This window comes from Colletotrichum abscissum (assembly GCF_030869225.1).
Source record: "Colletotrichum abscissum strain IMI 504890 chromosome Unknown Scaffold_31.1, whole genome shotgun sequence".
Classification (NCBI taxonomy): Eukaryota; Fungi; Ascomycota; class Sordariomycetes; order Glomerellales; family Glomerellaceae; genus Colletotrichum; species Colletotrichum abscissum.
The window spans coordinates 590,270-606,147 of NW_026850221.1; the positions used below are offsets into that span (position 1 = coordinate 590,270).

A 15,878-nucleotide genomic window follows, 5' to 3' on the forward strand; every position below is an offset into this window, starting at 1 on the left:
GGGTGGGTTCCGTCTCCTGAATCCCGTCAGACTTGCGTTGCCGCCGAAAATACACTAAACACTGGAGAGGGAAGAATCCGGGCTCTACGCCAGAGGATCCCCTTCACTGCAACCCCCGGCGGCCCTTCTGCTGCAGTAGACGTTCTGTGTCGAGGCTCTTCTTCGGTCCCGACACATTTTCGTGTCCATTGCAAGTGGGGGTGGATTCTTTGGTTAAGGTTGAGGCGTTTTGGGCGATGGGCCATCTATGATCTGGGTGACTCGCGCCCGTCATCTAAGTGAGGCGTAGGCCGCTAACGTCTCGACCGGTGGTGACACTGAACATATTGTGGCAGGGCGATGTTTGCAGATGAACCATACGGAGCATTCCTTCAGTCTCATCACGACATACGGGGACAATTATTCGAAATGTCAAGCTAGAGCCGGTCTTGGCAAAGATGCGCAGCACTTCATTACGAACGCTTCTTCTGTTCAGTGCGCGAACTGTGGCCAAGACGATAGACACGAGCTGGCAGGAGTCCAATATTGTTGAGGCCGGCTTGGCCTTTTTCTGTCTCCATTCTCACAAGTCCATGCGGCGCCCAGCAACAGCAATAGTCAGTCAGCAAACAGGGTAAAGCCAGCTGAGGGACAAATTTGCAATGCACTGGAATTTGGAAAGAAAAAGGCTCTGCATGCGAATCCCGTCATGGCTCTTCTCTCATCAACACCCAGTAACGTGTTTCGAGGTCCAAGAGGCGGGTCCTCCCATCTCTTGGCGGCCAGAGCTCAGATCGTGAAACGAATGTCCCGACTCAAACAGCCGGGGGTCCCCCGTGAGGAACACACTTATCTGCCCTTCACAACTCGAGCTGTGCTTGATGCTTGCTGCATGCTGCAGTGCTGCTTCAAGCGTTGCTCTGCAGCTGCCAGCATCATCCTCCCGTGGTGGCGGCGACGGCGGCGCGGGAGGGAGGGAAGGGAAAGGGAAGGGCGGACCGCAACGAAAGAAGCGCGCCGCGCGTGCGCAGACGCCCCCTTGGACTCTGACGTGCGTCACGGTGCGTGTCCTACCTGAATGTCTCTGATGGGCGCCACGAAGTCTGAGATCGGATACGTATACTTTCCATCTTGCTGTTCCTTACCACAGTTGATGATGTATTCTGCTACCTACTAATTACGAATATGTCGTCTGGTATCTGCCAAAGACGTGATGTTCCAGCCCGTCCTGAGGCGAGCTTTGAACAGGCATATGCATGGGCTATTAATATTTCCCGATTCATAACCTCCCAGCCACCCCTGTACCCCTGGACTGTCTTTATGTCTGCGAGTCTCTAAGGTACGGATAGGTGCAGCAGGAGCAGGAGCAGCAGCAGCAGAGAGAGAGCAGCAGCTATGATAGTCACCTCCATTTCCTGTGCGGTGCGTGGGTGATCGGCGCCGAGATGGCCCCCATCCACCATTGTTCAGATAAGGAAGTCTTGAAGAATGAATCAAAGAAGCAAGCCAGCCGCGGGTGTGTGTGACACACGGTCCCTACATGCGAGGACTCGCGGCCTTGGTGTCCTGGCGGCCCCCCGATTGGCCGACCCAACCTGCTTCTCGTTACCTCTGTGAGCATCTCATACGCACTCCTAGTCCATCTCCCGTCCTGGCACGCTTCTCTCTCTCATTGTATTCTTGGCACGGCTGCGACCGAACTGCTGTCTTTGCCCAAGCCGTGACGATCCAGGAGTACCCCTCGAGCCCCAAAATACTTCGAGGCTTGTATCACTTCACATCGATGGGCCTGCCCCTTGACCCTGGCCACAGGTTCTTCCCTCCTATCAATGTACATCAGCTACCGCATTTGTGACCCTGGTCTGAGACAGGCGACGGTAGGCGCCCTTCACCATAACTCTCCTTCAACCGCCAGCCTGTCCATCCTCTTGCTCGCCGTCTTGCCGGACCCACGACAGCCAACCCCTGGCCTTGAGATCCTTCCTCTTCTGGCGAACGGTCGTCGCTCATCTGGGTTACCCTGTGCATGGTAGGTCGTGGGGGTACGTCTTGGAAACCCGTGAGCCGGGCCGGCCGCCACCACGACTCACCCAAACGCCAGCCCACGTTTCTCGCAAAGAGCCTCACTACACGACTTCCCATTGCACCCTCACGACACTACACATATACACACACACAGCATCAAGCTAGGCCTTGGTATGCAGGATGTCTTAACACTCGGCCACCAAAGCCAACGTAACCATATGTTACCGCGATGCGGTATTGCCGCCCGCTTTGGATCTTCATATCTGTGGATCTTCCTCGTCGCTCGTCCATACCCTTTCTCACAGCCCAATATTGCTTTCCTTGGCATGGATAGGACAGACACCCTACAGTACACGCCCTCTTGCGGGTCTCCCGTCTTAACTTCGAGCCAAATTTGGTGTTGAGACGTGCTCTCTCTCGTACCGCACAGTTGTTCCAAGGTCAGTGAGCCTCACAAACACCTGGAGGAGACAGAGACAGCAGACACATCCATTCCCCTTCTGCCATACAACCTCCACTTCTCAAACAAGGGTGGCAGAAACCAAATACGTCCAGTCTCCAGTTACCGGACTGTCTTGTCTCATACACACACACTTTGGTGTATTTTTGTTCTCTCTTCACTCCCCCCTGCTTCTTGCTGCTACTACTGATGCCTCTCACCTTGACTTGACTGCACGTACCTGTCTCCACCGGACTGATACCCTGTTTTATCAGTCAGTCTGTATCTATTCTGAGAACCAGGGCTTGGTCTGAAGAACCGGACTCATTACGCACCCTCTCATTTTCTCCAGTCTCTCGAGATATATCATCCGGTCCAAGACCTCCAATCTTAGCATCAATCCACCGGAGCTGGAATCCCCTTGTTCAGCGACAGCAAGTGCCCCTTTTTTAGTTCTGTTTGGTTCTTGGTTCACAACATTCACCATCGTCGCCTCCATATATCAAGAACTTCATACCCCATCTTTCCCCAGTTTCCTCTTGTTTGGTCTTTACCCACAAACCGACACTCACTCAACAACCCCATACGCGAGCGAACGACTTATTCTCTGCGAGAATCGACGTGCTTTGCCTGTTTCCTGCTTCGACCGGTCACTACCAGCGAGCATATACACCATCACATACAACAAAAAAACAAAAACTAAAAAAAAGATTTCCACAATGGATCGGAGAGATCCCCAACACTCGGCGTGGACTGAGTCCGAGGTGTCGACACGCAAGAACTCGGCAGAGTGGCAGACTTCCAGACCAAACTCACCCAAGCTGGCACCACTAGACCTCGGATTCGTCGACGAGAAGAAGGGCAAGGAGACGGAGAAGGACGGCTACAACACATCCATCACGCCCGTCGTGGAAAAGGGAACAACACCTCACGCCGCCGCCCACAGCCACCTCCGCGATGTTCCCGGCCTCGGAATGATTGACATCAACGACCCTAACCGCCCGAGGTTGGGTTGGAAGGCACGTATCCACCACTTCACCTGGGCGTGGTACACCCTCACTATGAGCACGGGAGGTCTTGCTCTTCTCATCTTCGCACAACCGCATCAGTTCCCCGGACTGAGGCAAATCGGTACCGTCGTCTATGTCATCAACATCATCCTCTTCGTCCTCGTCTGCTCTGCCATGTTGACAAGATTCTTCCTCTACCCCGGAGACATGAAGAAGTCCCTGACCCACGAGCGTGAGGGCTTCTTCTTCCCGACTTTCTTCCTGTCCATCGCCACGCTCATCACCAGCACGAACCGATATGCCATCCCCGAGAACGATGAGACTCTCGTCTGGGCCATCCAAGTCGCCTTTTGGGGTTACCTCATCGTCACGCTCATGTTGGCCATCGGCCAGTACAGCTTCGTCTTCGCCAGGCACAACTTTGGCCTTCAGACCATGATGCCGACATGGATTCTTCCCATCTTCCCCATCATGCTTACTGGTACCATTGCCTCCGTCATCGCCGACACCCAGCCCGAGATCGCGGCGGTGCCCATCGTCGTTGCCGGCCTCACTTGCCAAGGTCTTGGTCTGTCCGTCGCCGTTCTCATGTACGCACACATGGTCGGCCGCCTCATGTCCGCAGGCCTTCCCCACCGCGAGCATCGCCCTGGTCTGTTCATGAACGTCGGTCCCCCGGCCTTCACTGCCCTCGCTCTCATCGGCATGGCCAACGGACTGCCCAACAACCTCGACCCCGACCGCGATGGAATCATCATCGACGCTGGCATCATCAGGACCATTGCTCTCATGAGCGCCATCTTCTTGTGGGCCCTGGCTGCCTGGTGGTTTGGTATCGCTACCATCGCCGTCATCTCATCTCCGCCTGTCTACTTCCACTTGGGTTGGTGGGCCATGGTCTTCCCCAACACAGGTTTCACTCTCGCCACCATCACCATCGCCAACCAACTGGGCAACGAGGCCGTGAAATGGTTCGCAACAGGAATGAGTGTCTGTCTACTGGGAGCTTACTGCTTCGTTCTGTACCACCACATCAGGGCGGTCGTTATCCAAGACATCATGTACACCATGAGAGACGAGGACTACAATGACCACTGAGCAAATTCACGGCACAGCGGAGTAGAGAAGAGAGAGGGGGACTGTTTGGGACACGGGTTGCCTGCGGCTCGATCGCAGGGTTCATCGCAGTACGCGCTTCCGCACACGGATTCGTACTTGCGCAGTCTTGGGCCAGGGTTGGCTCACTGTTCATGCTTCAATGTTCATAGCGCCAGACGAATATCTGGGAGGTTTCTGGCAATATTTCCGCTCTGGCCGAGCGAAAGGAGTTTAATCATTTTTGGGGCAGCATATCTCATCAGCGTGCAAAAAAAGCAGCGCGCACAATTCCAAATTGGATTCTTTTTTCACTTTTTTGAAATACCCTTCAGTCTCTACCTGACTATATCCCTTTATCTCTCATTTTTCTCATTGATGTATCTCACGGATTGCATTCATACCATCACACATCACGGCGGGCATTGGGGGAACTGGCTTTTCTTTCCATAGACTTTTCACATAGAGATCGGACGGTCGAACAGAACACCTTTAGAGGAAACACTCGACGAGTACCCCAGATAAAACAAAACTTTGCTGCTCGAGCGCTTCTTTGCCTCCCATCCAACTCTCAGACGTGTCCTCTCCCCCTCTTCTCCTCCTCTTGTGATAGGACAACCAGCCGACTCAAGCAATCAGAAACGTCGTCTTCTCCCGCTTAGTCAACAACTCGCCGTCCATGACTCCATCGCAATATGCCTCCCCTACGAAACAGTACATCGTCCCGTCTCCGGACGGTCTCAGGACGTACGGGATCCGAGAGCCGAACAGTATCACCACCACGTCGCCCGGGCATGCCTCGCCCGGACCCATGCCCACGTATCCCTTCTGCGTCATGTATGGGCGCTTCCCAGTCATTTTGTCCATATTCTCACTGTAATTAGACTGCCCCGGAATTCGTCTGCTGAACTCGTCCAAAAGCTGCTGGCGTTCCTCTGGGGGAAAGACCTCGAACGTCAGGGAGAGCATCTTGTGGCAATGCATGCAATCCTCGTAGTCGCTTCTGACGGCTGGATCGGGTCGTTGGTACCTGTAGACAGCCCCTTCGTTCCAGTACAGATCTGCCACGGGCACCCGCCACATGGCTTCTGCCTGTCTGTCACCATTTTCGTAAATCTCGTGGCTAAACCCCTTTGCAGCTGCCTCCTCACACAAAGTTTCGATAGTCTGGAGAAGCTTGTAGCGGCATTCTTGGCCTTGTTCCCACCTCCACGCGTCACCTGTTGTTTCGATGGTGTCAACGAGGATACCGCGAATCCCGAGCACGCCGCGGTCGTCCGTGGGCACAAGCTCAGTCGAGGTCTCGCCTGAAGCCTGCAAAATGCGATTGTCTGCATCCTCGAATGCGTACAAGTAAGAATGCTCTAGGGTCGGCCTCCAGTCCGGAACCCAGGATGGTAATCCTTCAATGTCCTTTTGGGACTGCGAGAATGAGAGCATCTCCAGACGGCCAACACGAATGAGAGCATGAGCTGCGTCGATGAAGGTGGGTCGGCTATCCTCGGTGACATAGTCTGGCGTAATCCCTAATTTATCCGCGTCATTGGCAATACTGAGCAAACCGTAGATTCTATCTCGAATATTGGTCACTTGGGCGGCCCCATCGACGTACGCCTTCTTCAATACGTAATAGAAGTCATCACCCGGTCCTATGCCCTTCACGAAGTTCCGGCGCCTACGTCTCAGGGACATCAAAGGACTCAAACGTCGTTGTTGGGCCTTGAGCAGAAGCTGCCTGAACTCGCTGGTTTCAGTCGGCACGCTGAGCGTTGACATGCACCCGTCCCAGACGAGAGTAGCGAGAGGAATCAGGTCCAGTCTTACTGTCTTATACCCGCAGAGGAAGAATGGGTCGGAACCGAGAGCTTGCTCTTGGATGATCCAGACCCGAGTGAACCACACCCTCTCGTTCCAGGCAATCATCTCGTGTAGGAGGGGTCTGAACTTGGCCACGGCTTTGGCCATTAGAGGCTGATATTGCATAGTCACTGGGTCTTCTGGGTTCTCGTTTCTCATGATCCTGTGCAGCAGCGGCAGTCGCTCCTTGGTGAGGTAGCTCTCGATGTTGAGGTCAGCAGCCTCTTGTCCAATCTCTTGCAAACACTCCATAAGGGCATCAGAGTTGTTCTCTGCCGGACCCAGCCAGACGATGACCTCTTCTGCTTTGGTGTAGATCTGGGTCATGAGGGCCACCTGATTTCCCTTCTCCGCACCATCCTCCTGGTTGATGCAGATCTGGTCGATCCAGAGCGTGACGGGCTCATCTTTACGACGAATATGTCGCAGCGCTGTGTCGAGCGAGGCCGTGATGAGCAAGCTCGCACCCTCGATGTCAATGCTGTGAGTTGCTCTCGATGTGCCCCAGGTGTATGACAGCGCTTTGTATAGCCGCGGCGTGGCGATCGGGGTCGTCGAGAGAGCGCATTTGAGAGGGTTCGAGTAGTGAGACGACGCGTTGTCAGAATCACCTTCGTCTGTATTACTGGGTGCTCCGGACGCGGATGCGGATGCGGCGTCAAATCCGTGTGTCGATGGATAGAGTTCGAGAAGTCTGATGTGAGTTGATGCCGAGGGAAGGATCACCTTGTCGTTTGTATAGCTGAATTCAACAATGTTTTGCTGATCCGGCAAAAGCGGCACGGAAGGCATGGTTGCCGTCATTGTTGGGACGAAGGCCGCGGCTATTGAGGCAAACACAAGGGAAGCCCATGCACAATCAGTAAATGGTGTTTATCGGCAGGGTCCTCCCTTTATGTGCTGCCGTTACTCCAAAACTGTAGGGCTGCTAGCTTGTCGACTGGGGCCTGTCTCTTAATATTTCCGCATCTGGCTTTCAGCTGGTGACTATTGATTACGCTACTGCAGGACATGGCCTATAACGAGTTTATCCATTTCATCAACTCGAAGCCTTGCCGGAGAAGCTGATTATGTGAGCCCGAGCCAGACGGGAATGTCCCAGTTACTTCAATCCCGTGTTCTTGTTGTTGATCACGGCCACTGCTATGGAACTTAGAATGACGTTGCATGTGAATTGCCCTATTTTGAAGGCACGAGCACATCGAGCCGGCATGCTCATACTTCTGCATAGAATTTGTGACGCTCGTAAACACATCTGAAGTTAAGTGGTTTTGCCTGGTTTCTGCGGGACATGCAATTGGTAATCGAGGTTTTCGGTTCCTCATCTGGTGGTGATAGGTAGGCCATTGAAGGCAAGGAATTTGATAGACCACACATCAACTTGTAAACGGACTGATCTAGTGCTATGAGTATTTGCCGCTGTTCCTGATTGAAAGATCTTATGCAAGCGAGTTCAGCTCGGTATTTTTGCAACCTCATCAAAAGTCGGGTGGAAAGAAATCTGCTGCAAATAAGCCTTAGATTAGCAGCATTGGTCAACGGAGACAAGGTCGTGGCCCTGTCATGGTCTACTAACTAGAAAAGCTTGAAAGATTGGTTGGCTTCACCGTATGGGCTTGAGTTTGGGACAGGCTGTGTCTCCCATTGCATCGAAATTTGCTTGGGACGCGAACTTGATTCTGGTCGGTATTCAGAAGGGCGAAAATAAACCAAGGATGTGCTTCTCGTCTACGATGAAATGGCCTGTCATCAGCTAGAACCATGCAGTTATCTGAGTAGATGGAGAAACCCGAAAAGAAACACGATCGAAGCATTCTCATAGCAGTGTCGTGAATTCGAGGGAAGAGCTAAAACTGGTGCCAGGTTGTGGATGTCCAACCAACGTTTTGCTAGGAGACACTTCAATAATCCTGCCTGCTCAAGTCCGCTGCCTATTTGATCAAGCTCCATCCAATCCCCCGTCAAGCCTCGTCAAGTCGTTGAATTCCATGTCGTTGAAGCATAATCCTTGCCAGTACCTCCGGATGCAGGACCATTTCCTTGACACTATCAAGGGCCTCGTCCTCCAGCATACTTCGCGTCCAACTAGTTCCCGCCAGATGCCCATCCTTCGGAAAGCCTCCTTCCAGAATACGCCGAATCCGGGTTGAGCTGAATGTCAAGGGCGTGGCATCCGCTGGAACGAAGCGAATCCAAGTTTCCGAGTCGCCAATTCGTCGGCAAACTTTGATTTTCCGTCTCTCGGGAACAATAATGTTGCTTCCGTGTTCCGTCTTCTTATATGAACCAGCATCGTTTTCTGATATGCATGTTTCAGAGAGAGCGTCGGTGACTGCGACTGGTTCGTTGTCCGTGTCTGGGATGCGACCATCCACTGATACATGTGCTTGTTAGCGTATGTCTTCGTACTTTTGATTGCAAAACTGATCCATCTACCTTCATGTGGCTGTGCATTTGCCCCAGCGGCCGATGGGGGTGAGGGTAGCGTAAAGCGAGGCTTGCTGACAATGGTTCGCTCCATGTCCTCGACCATCTCGTGCTCCGAGTCTGGATAGTCGTTTTTTGGATTCGCAGCTTTAGTATAGTCAATGGCATCCTCCCAGTACCCATATCCACGCATTCTCTCGAGCTGCCCTCCAGGTTGAAGAAGATCAAACTCTCTTCCAGCATTGCTCAAGATAGTTCTGTAGATTTCGAAATCCCACTCAAACGGCTTGAATACACGCGTGGGAACGACGTGATCAGGTCCTGCTACCTCAATGAACTTGAGATTGAAGCCGTCTCGCTTGACTGCTCCCAGAACACGACTCCACATGTCTTCAAACTTGAGCCTGCCACCGTCGTGAGTCCAGTACTACTGAGGGTCATTCGAGTCACCGTGCCAAAGTCGTACGCGGTCGGCCATATTGAACATGAGCCATTGCTGCCTCCTTTCGGCCTTGCGTTCCAGTACTCTCATGCTGACCGGATATACGACGGCAGCGATGACGTTGAGATCTTGGCTGCCTTCGAATGCCCGTCGGAGGAGACTGTAATGGCCCAGGTGCGGCGGATTGAAGCAGCCCGAGTATATGAGGACGTTGTTCTCCTGACCCCTCTTTAGCTGAGGTCTTCCCGGGGAGGATCTTGGACCGAATATGTTCGTGTGATGGCAGCCTGTCGTTGAAGGAGTCGGCTCGCAAAGACATGGTCCATAGGCATCTGAGAGGTACTGCCCTAGGTCGGCAGTCTCATTCTGTCTCTCGTGAGGATCATCATCTTGCAATGCCATTCAGGAGTTTGGGGTTTTGGCGATGGGATAAATCAGCTGCTGCCGAATCGGTGTGAAGTAGGAAAGGTTTTGTTTTGTGTAGGTTGCACTCCTTAACTCGAGTCGAACTTTGTGCTGCTGGGAAAAACACGTGACTAGCGTTTACGTTTCCCGTTTGGTTTTACTAAGGTATACCGAGTTTGAGACTACGTCAATGTAGAGCGGAGCAAGTAGAGGTTGCTGGTTTTGGACGTAGAGGAGGGATCGTAAACTGCGTGAACAGACCACGGCCGGGAGACGTGATTTGCTTTGTATACTAGTCATGAATTTGGAATAGTTACAGTTGAATGTTTCCTGCACATCATGACGGCTTCTCTGTGTGGGATATGGGCGCAAAGTATTGTTGAGATTACATTTGCAGTCTCTGCTGAAAGTGACATAAACACACCTATAGGGCGATGCAGAGAAACGGCTATATTAAACAAAGCTTTCCCCATCCACTCTTCACTGCACTTGATAGCTTTCAGCGGCGATATTGGTACACCTTTGTACTTATGATAAAGAAGTCCCCTATGCCTTTACGAAGTAATGCAATGTATTTCTCAAATGGATTATACTTTGTGACTGATAATAGTGATCCTGCAAAGAAGTTATCAGGAAAGACATATTCCTAATCCAAGTTCTTACGGCAATGGATGCAATACGCAGGCCATTAACATGATCAGATACGGAATATCTACCTAATAGCTGACCCAAGGGCCAGTTAATCATCAACATGTTGCTTACATCGACCTCAACCACCTCTCCTAACGAAACCAAGCCCAGGATGGCCAAAGTCCGGACAAGCCTAACAAGCTCAGCGTTTTGTTTTATTTGTGTTGGCAAGAAACAGTTCATCGTCAGAAGTCTGGGGTTGCGAATTAGATTCGTGACTCGAGGAATCTAAGGCTTGAGAAGAGTTCCGGACGAATATGTGTTGGGAAGAAGATGCTGACGTGATTATGCGTGGAACTCAGTAAATTTGTACGATTCGCAGAATTCAGTGCTCTGTAGTTAACAAAAGTGTTCGGATGTCGTTGCCGCTTGTCAGCATCCCGCGGCCAAGACGTTTCTAAGTTCATCATCGCAGCCTTTAATCTCAACTGAAAACCTTCACATCCTATGCTCCGCGACCGCAAGTGTCAAGCGTTTGAATCCTTTGAGTAAAATTGATATAACTGCTCGTAATAGAGGACTGTCATAGCTCCAAGCGAGTCTCATCTCATGAAAAGGTTCAATAGAAAATGAATCGATTGAGAATGAGAGAGACTGAGGCCGCCCCGGCGTGAGGGCCGGGCGTCCCACTGCGGCCCCGCTGAGTTCTGCACCGGTGGACGGACCACGGCGCTGACACGCAGAGCCTGGAAAGCAGTGGAAAGGACCCCGCACTCAGTTAGTCACTGAGGTGTTGTCACGAGTTATGGCACGCAGCAATGGGCATACGGAGTATAGTAAAAGTGGCTTAACTATTAAAGTAGAAATAGATAAAAAGAAAAGGTCTATATATATAATATCTAAAATAGATACGTAATTTAGTACGTAATAAGTACTTTATAAAATATAATTACTATCCTTATTATATAATATACCCCCTAATTACTACTATTAGGGAGCTATTATACTTAAAATAAAATCTCTAAATACCCTTATAAAGGCTTAATTTAGTTAAATATAAATAAAAAAAAATATAAGGGATACGTATTTTTTAAACCGCGTTTATTATAAATATATCTTTTTATTTAAAATAAATAGAATTCTAATTTAAAATAGTACGTATTCTACTATTTTTAATATATAAATTATTAAGAATAAGGCTACTTAGCTATTTTATACATATTTAAATTCTTATAGTATTACTTAGTTATTTTTTTTTTAATTTCTTATAATTATTATAAATACTCTTGTTTATTACGCGTATATACTTATATTATTAAATTATTTATTAATTTTATTTTAAATATAAATATTTAATATATTTAAAAATAATAATAAGTTTTATATAATTTTTATAATACTTTTTATATATATGTTATATAATTTACTAAGAGTTTAGATAGGTAATAATATTAATAAGCCCCTTTAGGTCGTTTTTCCTTTTTATAACCTCTTATTTACTTATTAAAACCTAGTTATTAAGCTCTCTTTTTTTAATTAAGAAAATATTAAAATTATTAATTAAAATACTAAGAACTTAATTAAATTCGAGGCTCTTTTTAATAATTATAATAAGGGTAATAATAAAGTAAATAATAATAATAAGAGCTCTAACGGGCTTTTACTTATCCCCCCCTCGGAGTTTAAAAATAAAAATAAAACTAGTTTAAATAATAAGCTTTTTAAAAAAGGTATATTATATACTTATTATTTTAAAAGTTTATATTTAATATTATTTTAGGGTTTAAAAAACGTAAGGTTAGTTTTTTTTAAAAAAGTAATAAGAAGTAAAAAAGAATATTAAAAAGTAAAAGTACCCCCTATAATAAGTATAATTCTCTTTATTATTCTAAGCTTATTTAATATATACTTAATTTTTAAAAAGTTTAAAAAAGAGGCTCTTAAAGAATAAGAGATTTAATATTTATTTTATTTTAAAATAGCCCTTTAATATACTAACCCTAAGGATAATAGTTATTATTTTATAAAAAGTAATAGTTTATATATATATTATTTTAATAACTATTTAGCTAAGGGGTATATTAATATACTAATCGTTTTATAGTTAATAAACTAGGCCCTTATTAAAGTTATTATAAATAATACTCTCTTTTTTATAAATATATTATCTTTTTTTATTATTAAAAAACGCACTTTTAACTATAGTTTTAATAAAATATTACTAAGCTTTATAATATCGTTTGCTAAATAGTTAATAACTAGAAGATATATAAAAACTATATCGGCTTTTATATAGAGGACTTTTTTAACTTATACTTTTAGTCTTTTTTTATACTTATTATAATCGTTTATAACTAACCTTTTATTATATTACCCGTTTTTATATCCTAAGTCGTTAATTTAATAATCGTTCTAATTCTTATATCCTTTATTACTCTTATTACTCTTAGTTTTATAAACTTTAAAATATATAAAATACGTTTTTTAATATATATATTAACCCTTTTTTTTAATAACGCTATATTCCTAACGATTATATATTTCGTAAACTAAGCATTTAAATAATAAGTATAAGCCCGGGTCTTATTTTTATATATATATACTCTATAAAATAAGGTTATTTTAAGAGTTTAGGCCTTCGGGTTATAAAAAGTTTTTATTTTATTTATTTTAAGCCTCCGGGCCGTATTTTAAGTTCTATTTATTATTTACTTTTAAATATTAAGTTTTTCTAAGTATAGCCTAAATTAATTATTTTTAACTATTTTAACTATTTATAATAGCTTTTTATATATTATAAAAGTTAAAAAGTATATAAAAATATTCGAACTTAGCTTATAAAAAGTTTTTAATAAGTCTATTTATTAATATATCTTTTATTAATATATAAATAACCTCAAAACTACTTTTAATATACTCTTATTTTAGTTATATATTCTATATATTAATATAATAAAATTAAGTAGCTATTTTTTTTCTTTTTTTTATAACGAGTCGAATCGTTTATTGATTATTATAATTAACTAATTATATTTCTCTTAGGTTAAGGGTAATATTTTTAAAAAAGCGCTTTAGAGCTATAATCTTTTTTATAGTTTTTTTAAAATAAAAAAGCTTAGTTTTAGTAATGAATATCGTAATTATTATTTAGCGTACTAATTTCTATTAAATTAAGCTATTAAAAAAGAATATTATATATTCTTAAGATAATTATCGTATTATTTCGTTGTTTATAAAACTAGTATTTCTAACTAAAAATAATAATTACGCACTTAGTATATTACTATAATAAAGTATAAAATATCTCGTTATATAAAAATATTAAATATAATAATTAATTATTTTAATATAAGTTATATTTAAATTAGTTAAGAACTATAATAATTATAAATAAGTAAAAGTAACGTCTAGTTTAATTATAATAGCTATATAAAATATACTCTTAACTTTTTTTTAATAACTCTTTATTTCCTCTTTTATTACTTACCCCTCGTTTAGTTTAAACTCTTTTTAAAAAAGAGGGGTAGCTAAAAATAATAAATTTATAAAGTTAAAGCGCTTAGTAATTTACTTAATATATACGTTATAAATAAAATAAACTTTATAAGTAATACGGTTTTATAAAATCCGTACTCTAAAAAAATAATTAATCGGTCTATTTTTTTTAAAGTTAATATATTTTTTTATATTATTAACGATTTTTTAAGCCGCTTTTTAATTATTTTAAAAGTATAAAATAATAAAGTTATTAATATAAAATATTAGTATTACTTTTTATTTATAATTTAATAAATATAAATCTTTTTATAGCTATATATTATATTTATATTATAAAATATAAAAATAAAAGTTTAGAACTAGAGAATTAATAAGTTTTAGAGGCTATATAGAGTACGTTAGAGCTTATTTATTTTATTAATAACTTTATATCCCTCTAAGAGTTTAATAATTATTAGCTTTTTATTTTTAAGAAGTACGTTAAAAAATACGTTAATAGTATTATGTTAGTTTATTTTAAAATTAAATTAGGTAGTTATTATTATTATAAGCTTAAAAGCCTTTATAACGAGCGTTAAAATATACGTATTTTATAAAGGGTTAAGTAGTTATATATTCCCCTTTATATATATACGTACTTTTACTCCTAAAAGCGAGAAGTCGCTGCTAGGGCCGCCGAATCCGGTGGGAAGTGCCGCCGTTCTAGGCGGCACCAGCAGTGAGAGGGAGCGGGTCGAGGGGCGGACACTGCCAGGTATTAAATACTTCGTCCCGCTCCCTCCAACGCCCGCAACCTGGTCATGGCAGTGCGCCCCTGCTTTTTGTCCAAGCGCCTTCCATCTCCTTCCCTTCTACCCTGCCCGTCGGTCAAGCCACCACTTGCTTGTTCTTCCCAACTCCCTCGCTTTCTGGCATTCGTTGAAGCAATTTTTGGCTGCTCAGGCTGTTCAGGTTCTGCTTGACGCAATGGCGCCACCCACCATAAAGAGCGGCGTCGTGCCTGTCGTCTTTTGTCGTCTTCTCTCGACTCAGTACAGTACACGCTCACGACCCCTCTTCTGCCGCTGCGACGAGCGACCATCTCGCAGCCATGTCCCAGCCGATGCTCGCTGATTGTCGACCTCAACAAACAAAAGCAACCGTTGACTTTTTGAAGCGGTTCACCGACCAAGAAACACAACGTCGGATCGCGAACCAGCCGAAGCCGTTCTCGGCTGAGGAGCACGCCGACCTACGCAAGCAGCTCAAGAACGTCAACTTCATCAAGCCGAGATATGCAGACGAAACCGAGATCAATATCGCGGTCGTATGCAGGAAATGGAAACGGTTCGCCGCGTGGATCTCATGCTTGTTTCCTTGTTGGCTGACCTGTATAACAATAGTTACTGTCAAGAGCAGAACCTCGGTGAATGGCAAGCGGCCTTGGAAAACGTAAGTCGCGAGACAATGATGAGCTTCTTTCTCCGGATCAGCGAGTGGTCGATAGGGAAAATCAAATCCTGGGGTACGACGCAGGTATACATCCGGCAGTTTCAGCAGCTTTATACCACCGTCGCCGGTCGCTACATGGACAGGAATGATGCGAAAGAGCTGTATAAGGTATCTACTGATTGCGGTAGCCGACAGTTCTACAATCATGCTGACATGGGCTGGGCTAGTTCCACCGCACGATCCTGATCCCCCGGTTCGGATACCGGGCACCGAACATCAACGGGAAGCCAGTCCTCGGAGCCGATAACCTACTGGCCATCTTGACATTCAACATTGCGTATGATACTGGTATCTTCCCATCAGAACGGCAGCGCACTCAGCTGGCTGGTTGCTACCAGCTCCTCTGCTACACTGGCGCGCGGCCTGCCGAGGTCGTGCATGCCGAAAGGAAAAAACCCAAAGACGGAAGCACGGACGAGATTTTCAAGCTCCAAGGCGTCAAGTCCCTTGATGTTGAGTGTGGCAAAGACGCAGAGAACGTGGATTATGATGACCAACCATCACAAGACAAAGACTCCCTTCTCCTCGACAGATTGCTGATACAGGAAACAGCCGGGCGGGGACGTCCGAAAGCCTTGTG

At 45.3% G+C, this 15,878-nt stretch overlaps 6 protein-coding genes across 6 annotated transcripts; 3 read left to right on the top strand and 3 right to left on the bottom strand.

Annotated features, from left to right (window-relative positions):
- Positions 1-274: 274 nt before the first annotated feature.
- CABS01_11513 (uncharacterized protein) lies at positions 275-511 on the bottom strand (the record flags this gene model as incomplete). The annotated part of the gene is made up of 1 exon (XM_060544868.1): positions 275-511. A coding segment is annotated over one exon (237 nt), but the record flags the coding sequence as incomplete, so codon positions are not given.
- A 2,651-nt stretch (positions 512-3,162) lies between these two features.
- Positions 3,163-4,551, top strand: CABS01_11514 (C4-dicarboxylate transporter/malic acid transporter; the record flags this gene model as incomplete). The annotated part of the gene is made up of 1 exon (XM_060544869.1): positions 3,163-4,551. One exon carries the CDS (start codon positions 3,163-3,165, stop codon positions 4,549-4,551), a length of 1,389 nt encoding a protein of 462 aa, XP_060397691.1.
- Positions 4,552-4,728: 177 nt separating this feature from the next.
- Positions 4,729-5,001, top strand: CABS01_11515 (uncharacterized protein; the record flags this gene model as incomplete). Its single annotated transcript, XM_060544870.1, has 1 exon — positions 4,729-5,001. A coding segment is annotated over one exon (273 nt), but the record flags the coding sequence as incomplete, so codon positions are not given.
- Positions 5,002-5,175: 174 nt separating this feature from the next.
- On the bottom strand, positions 5,176-7,197 carry CABS01_11516 (heterokaryon incompatibility protein; the record flags this gene model as incomplete). The annotated part of the gene is made up of 1 exon (XM_060544871.1): positions 5,176-7,197. One exon carries the CDS (start codon positions 7,195-7,197, stop codon positions 5,176-5,178), a length of 2,022 nt encoding a protein of 673 aa, XP_060397693.1.
- A 1,169-nt stretch (positions 7,198-8,366) lies between these two features.
- Positions 8,367-9,676, bottom strand: CABS01_11517 (uncharacterized protein; the record flags this gene model as incomplete). Its single annotated transcript, XM_060544872.1, has 3 exons — positions 8,367-8,779; positions 8,842-9,259; positions 9,299-9,676. 3 exons carry the CDS (start codon positions 9,674-9,676, stop codon positions 8,367-8,369), a joined length of 1,209 nt encoding a protein of 402 aa, XP_060397694.1.
- A 5,221-nt stretch (positions 9,677-14,897) lies between these two features.
- Positions 14,898-15,838, top strand: CABS01_11518 (FluG domain-containing protein; the record flags this gene model as incomplete). Its single annotated transcript, XM_060544873.1, has 4 exons — positions 14,898-15,133; positions 15,190-15,406; positions 15,466-15,750; positions 15,806-15,838. 4 exons carry the CDS (start codon positions 14,898-14,900, stop codon positions 15,836-15,838), a joined length of 771 nt encoding a protein of 256 aa, XP_060397695.1.
- Between the last annotated feature and the right edge of the window lie 40 nt (positions 15,839-15,878).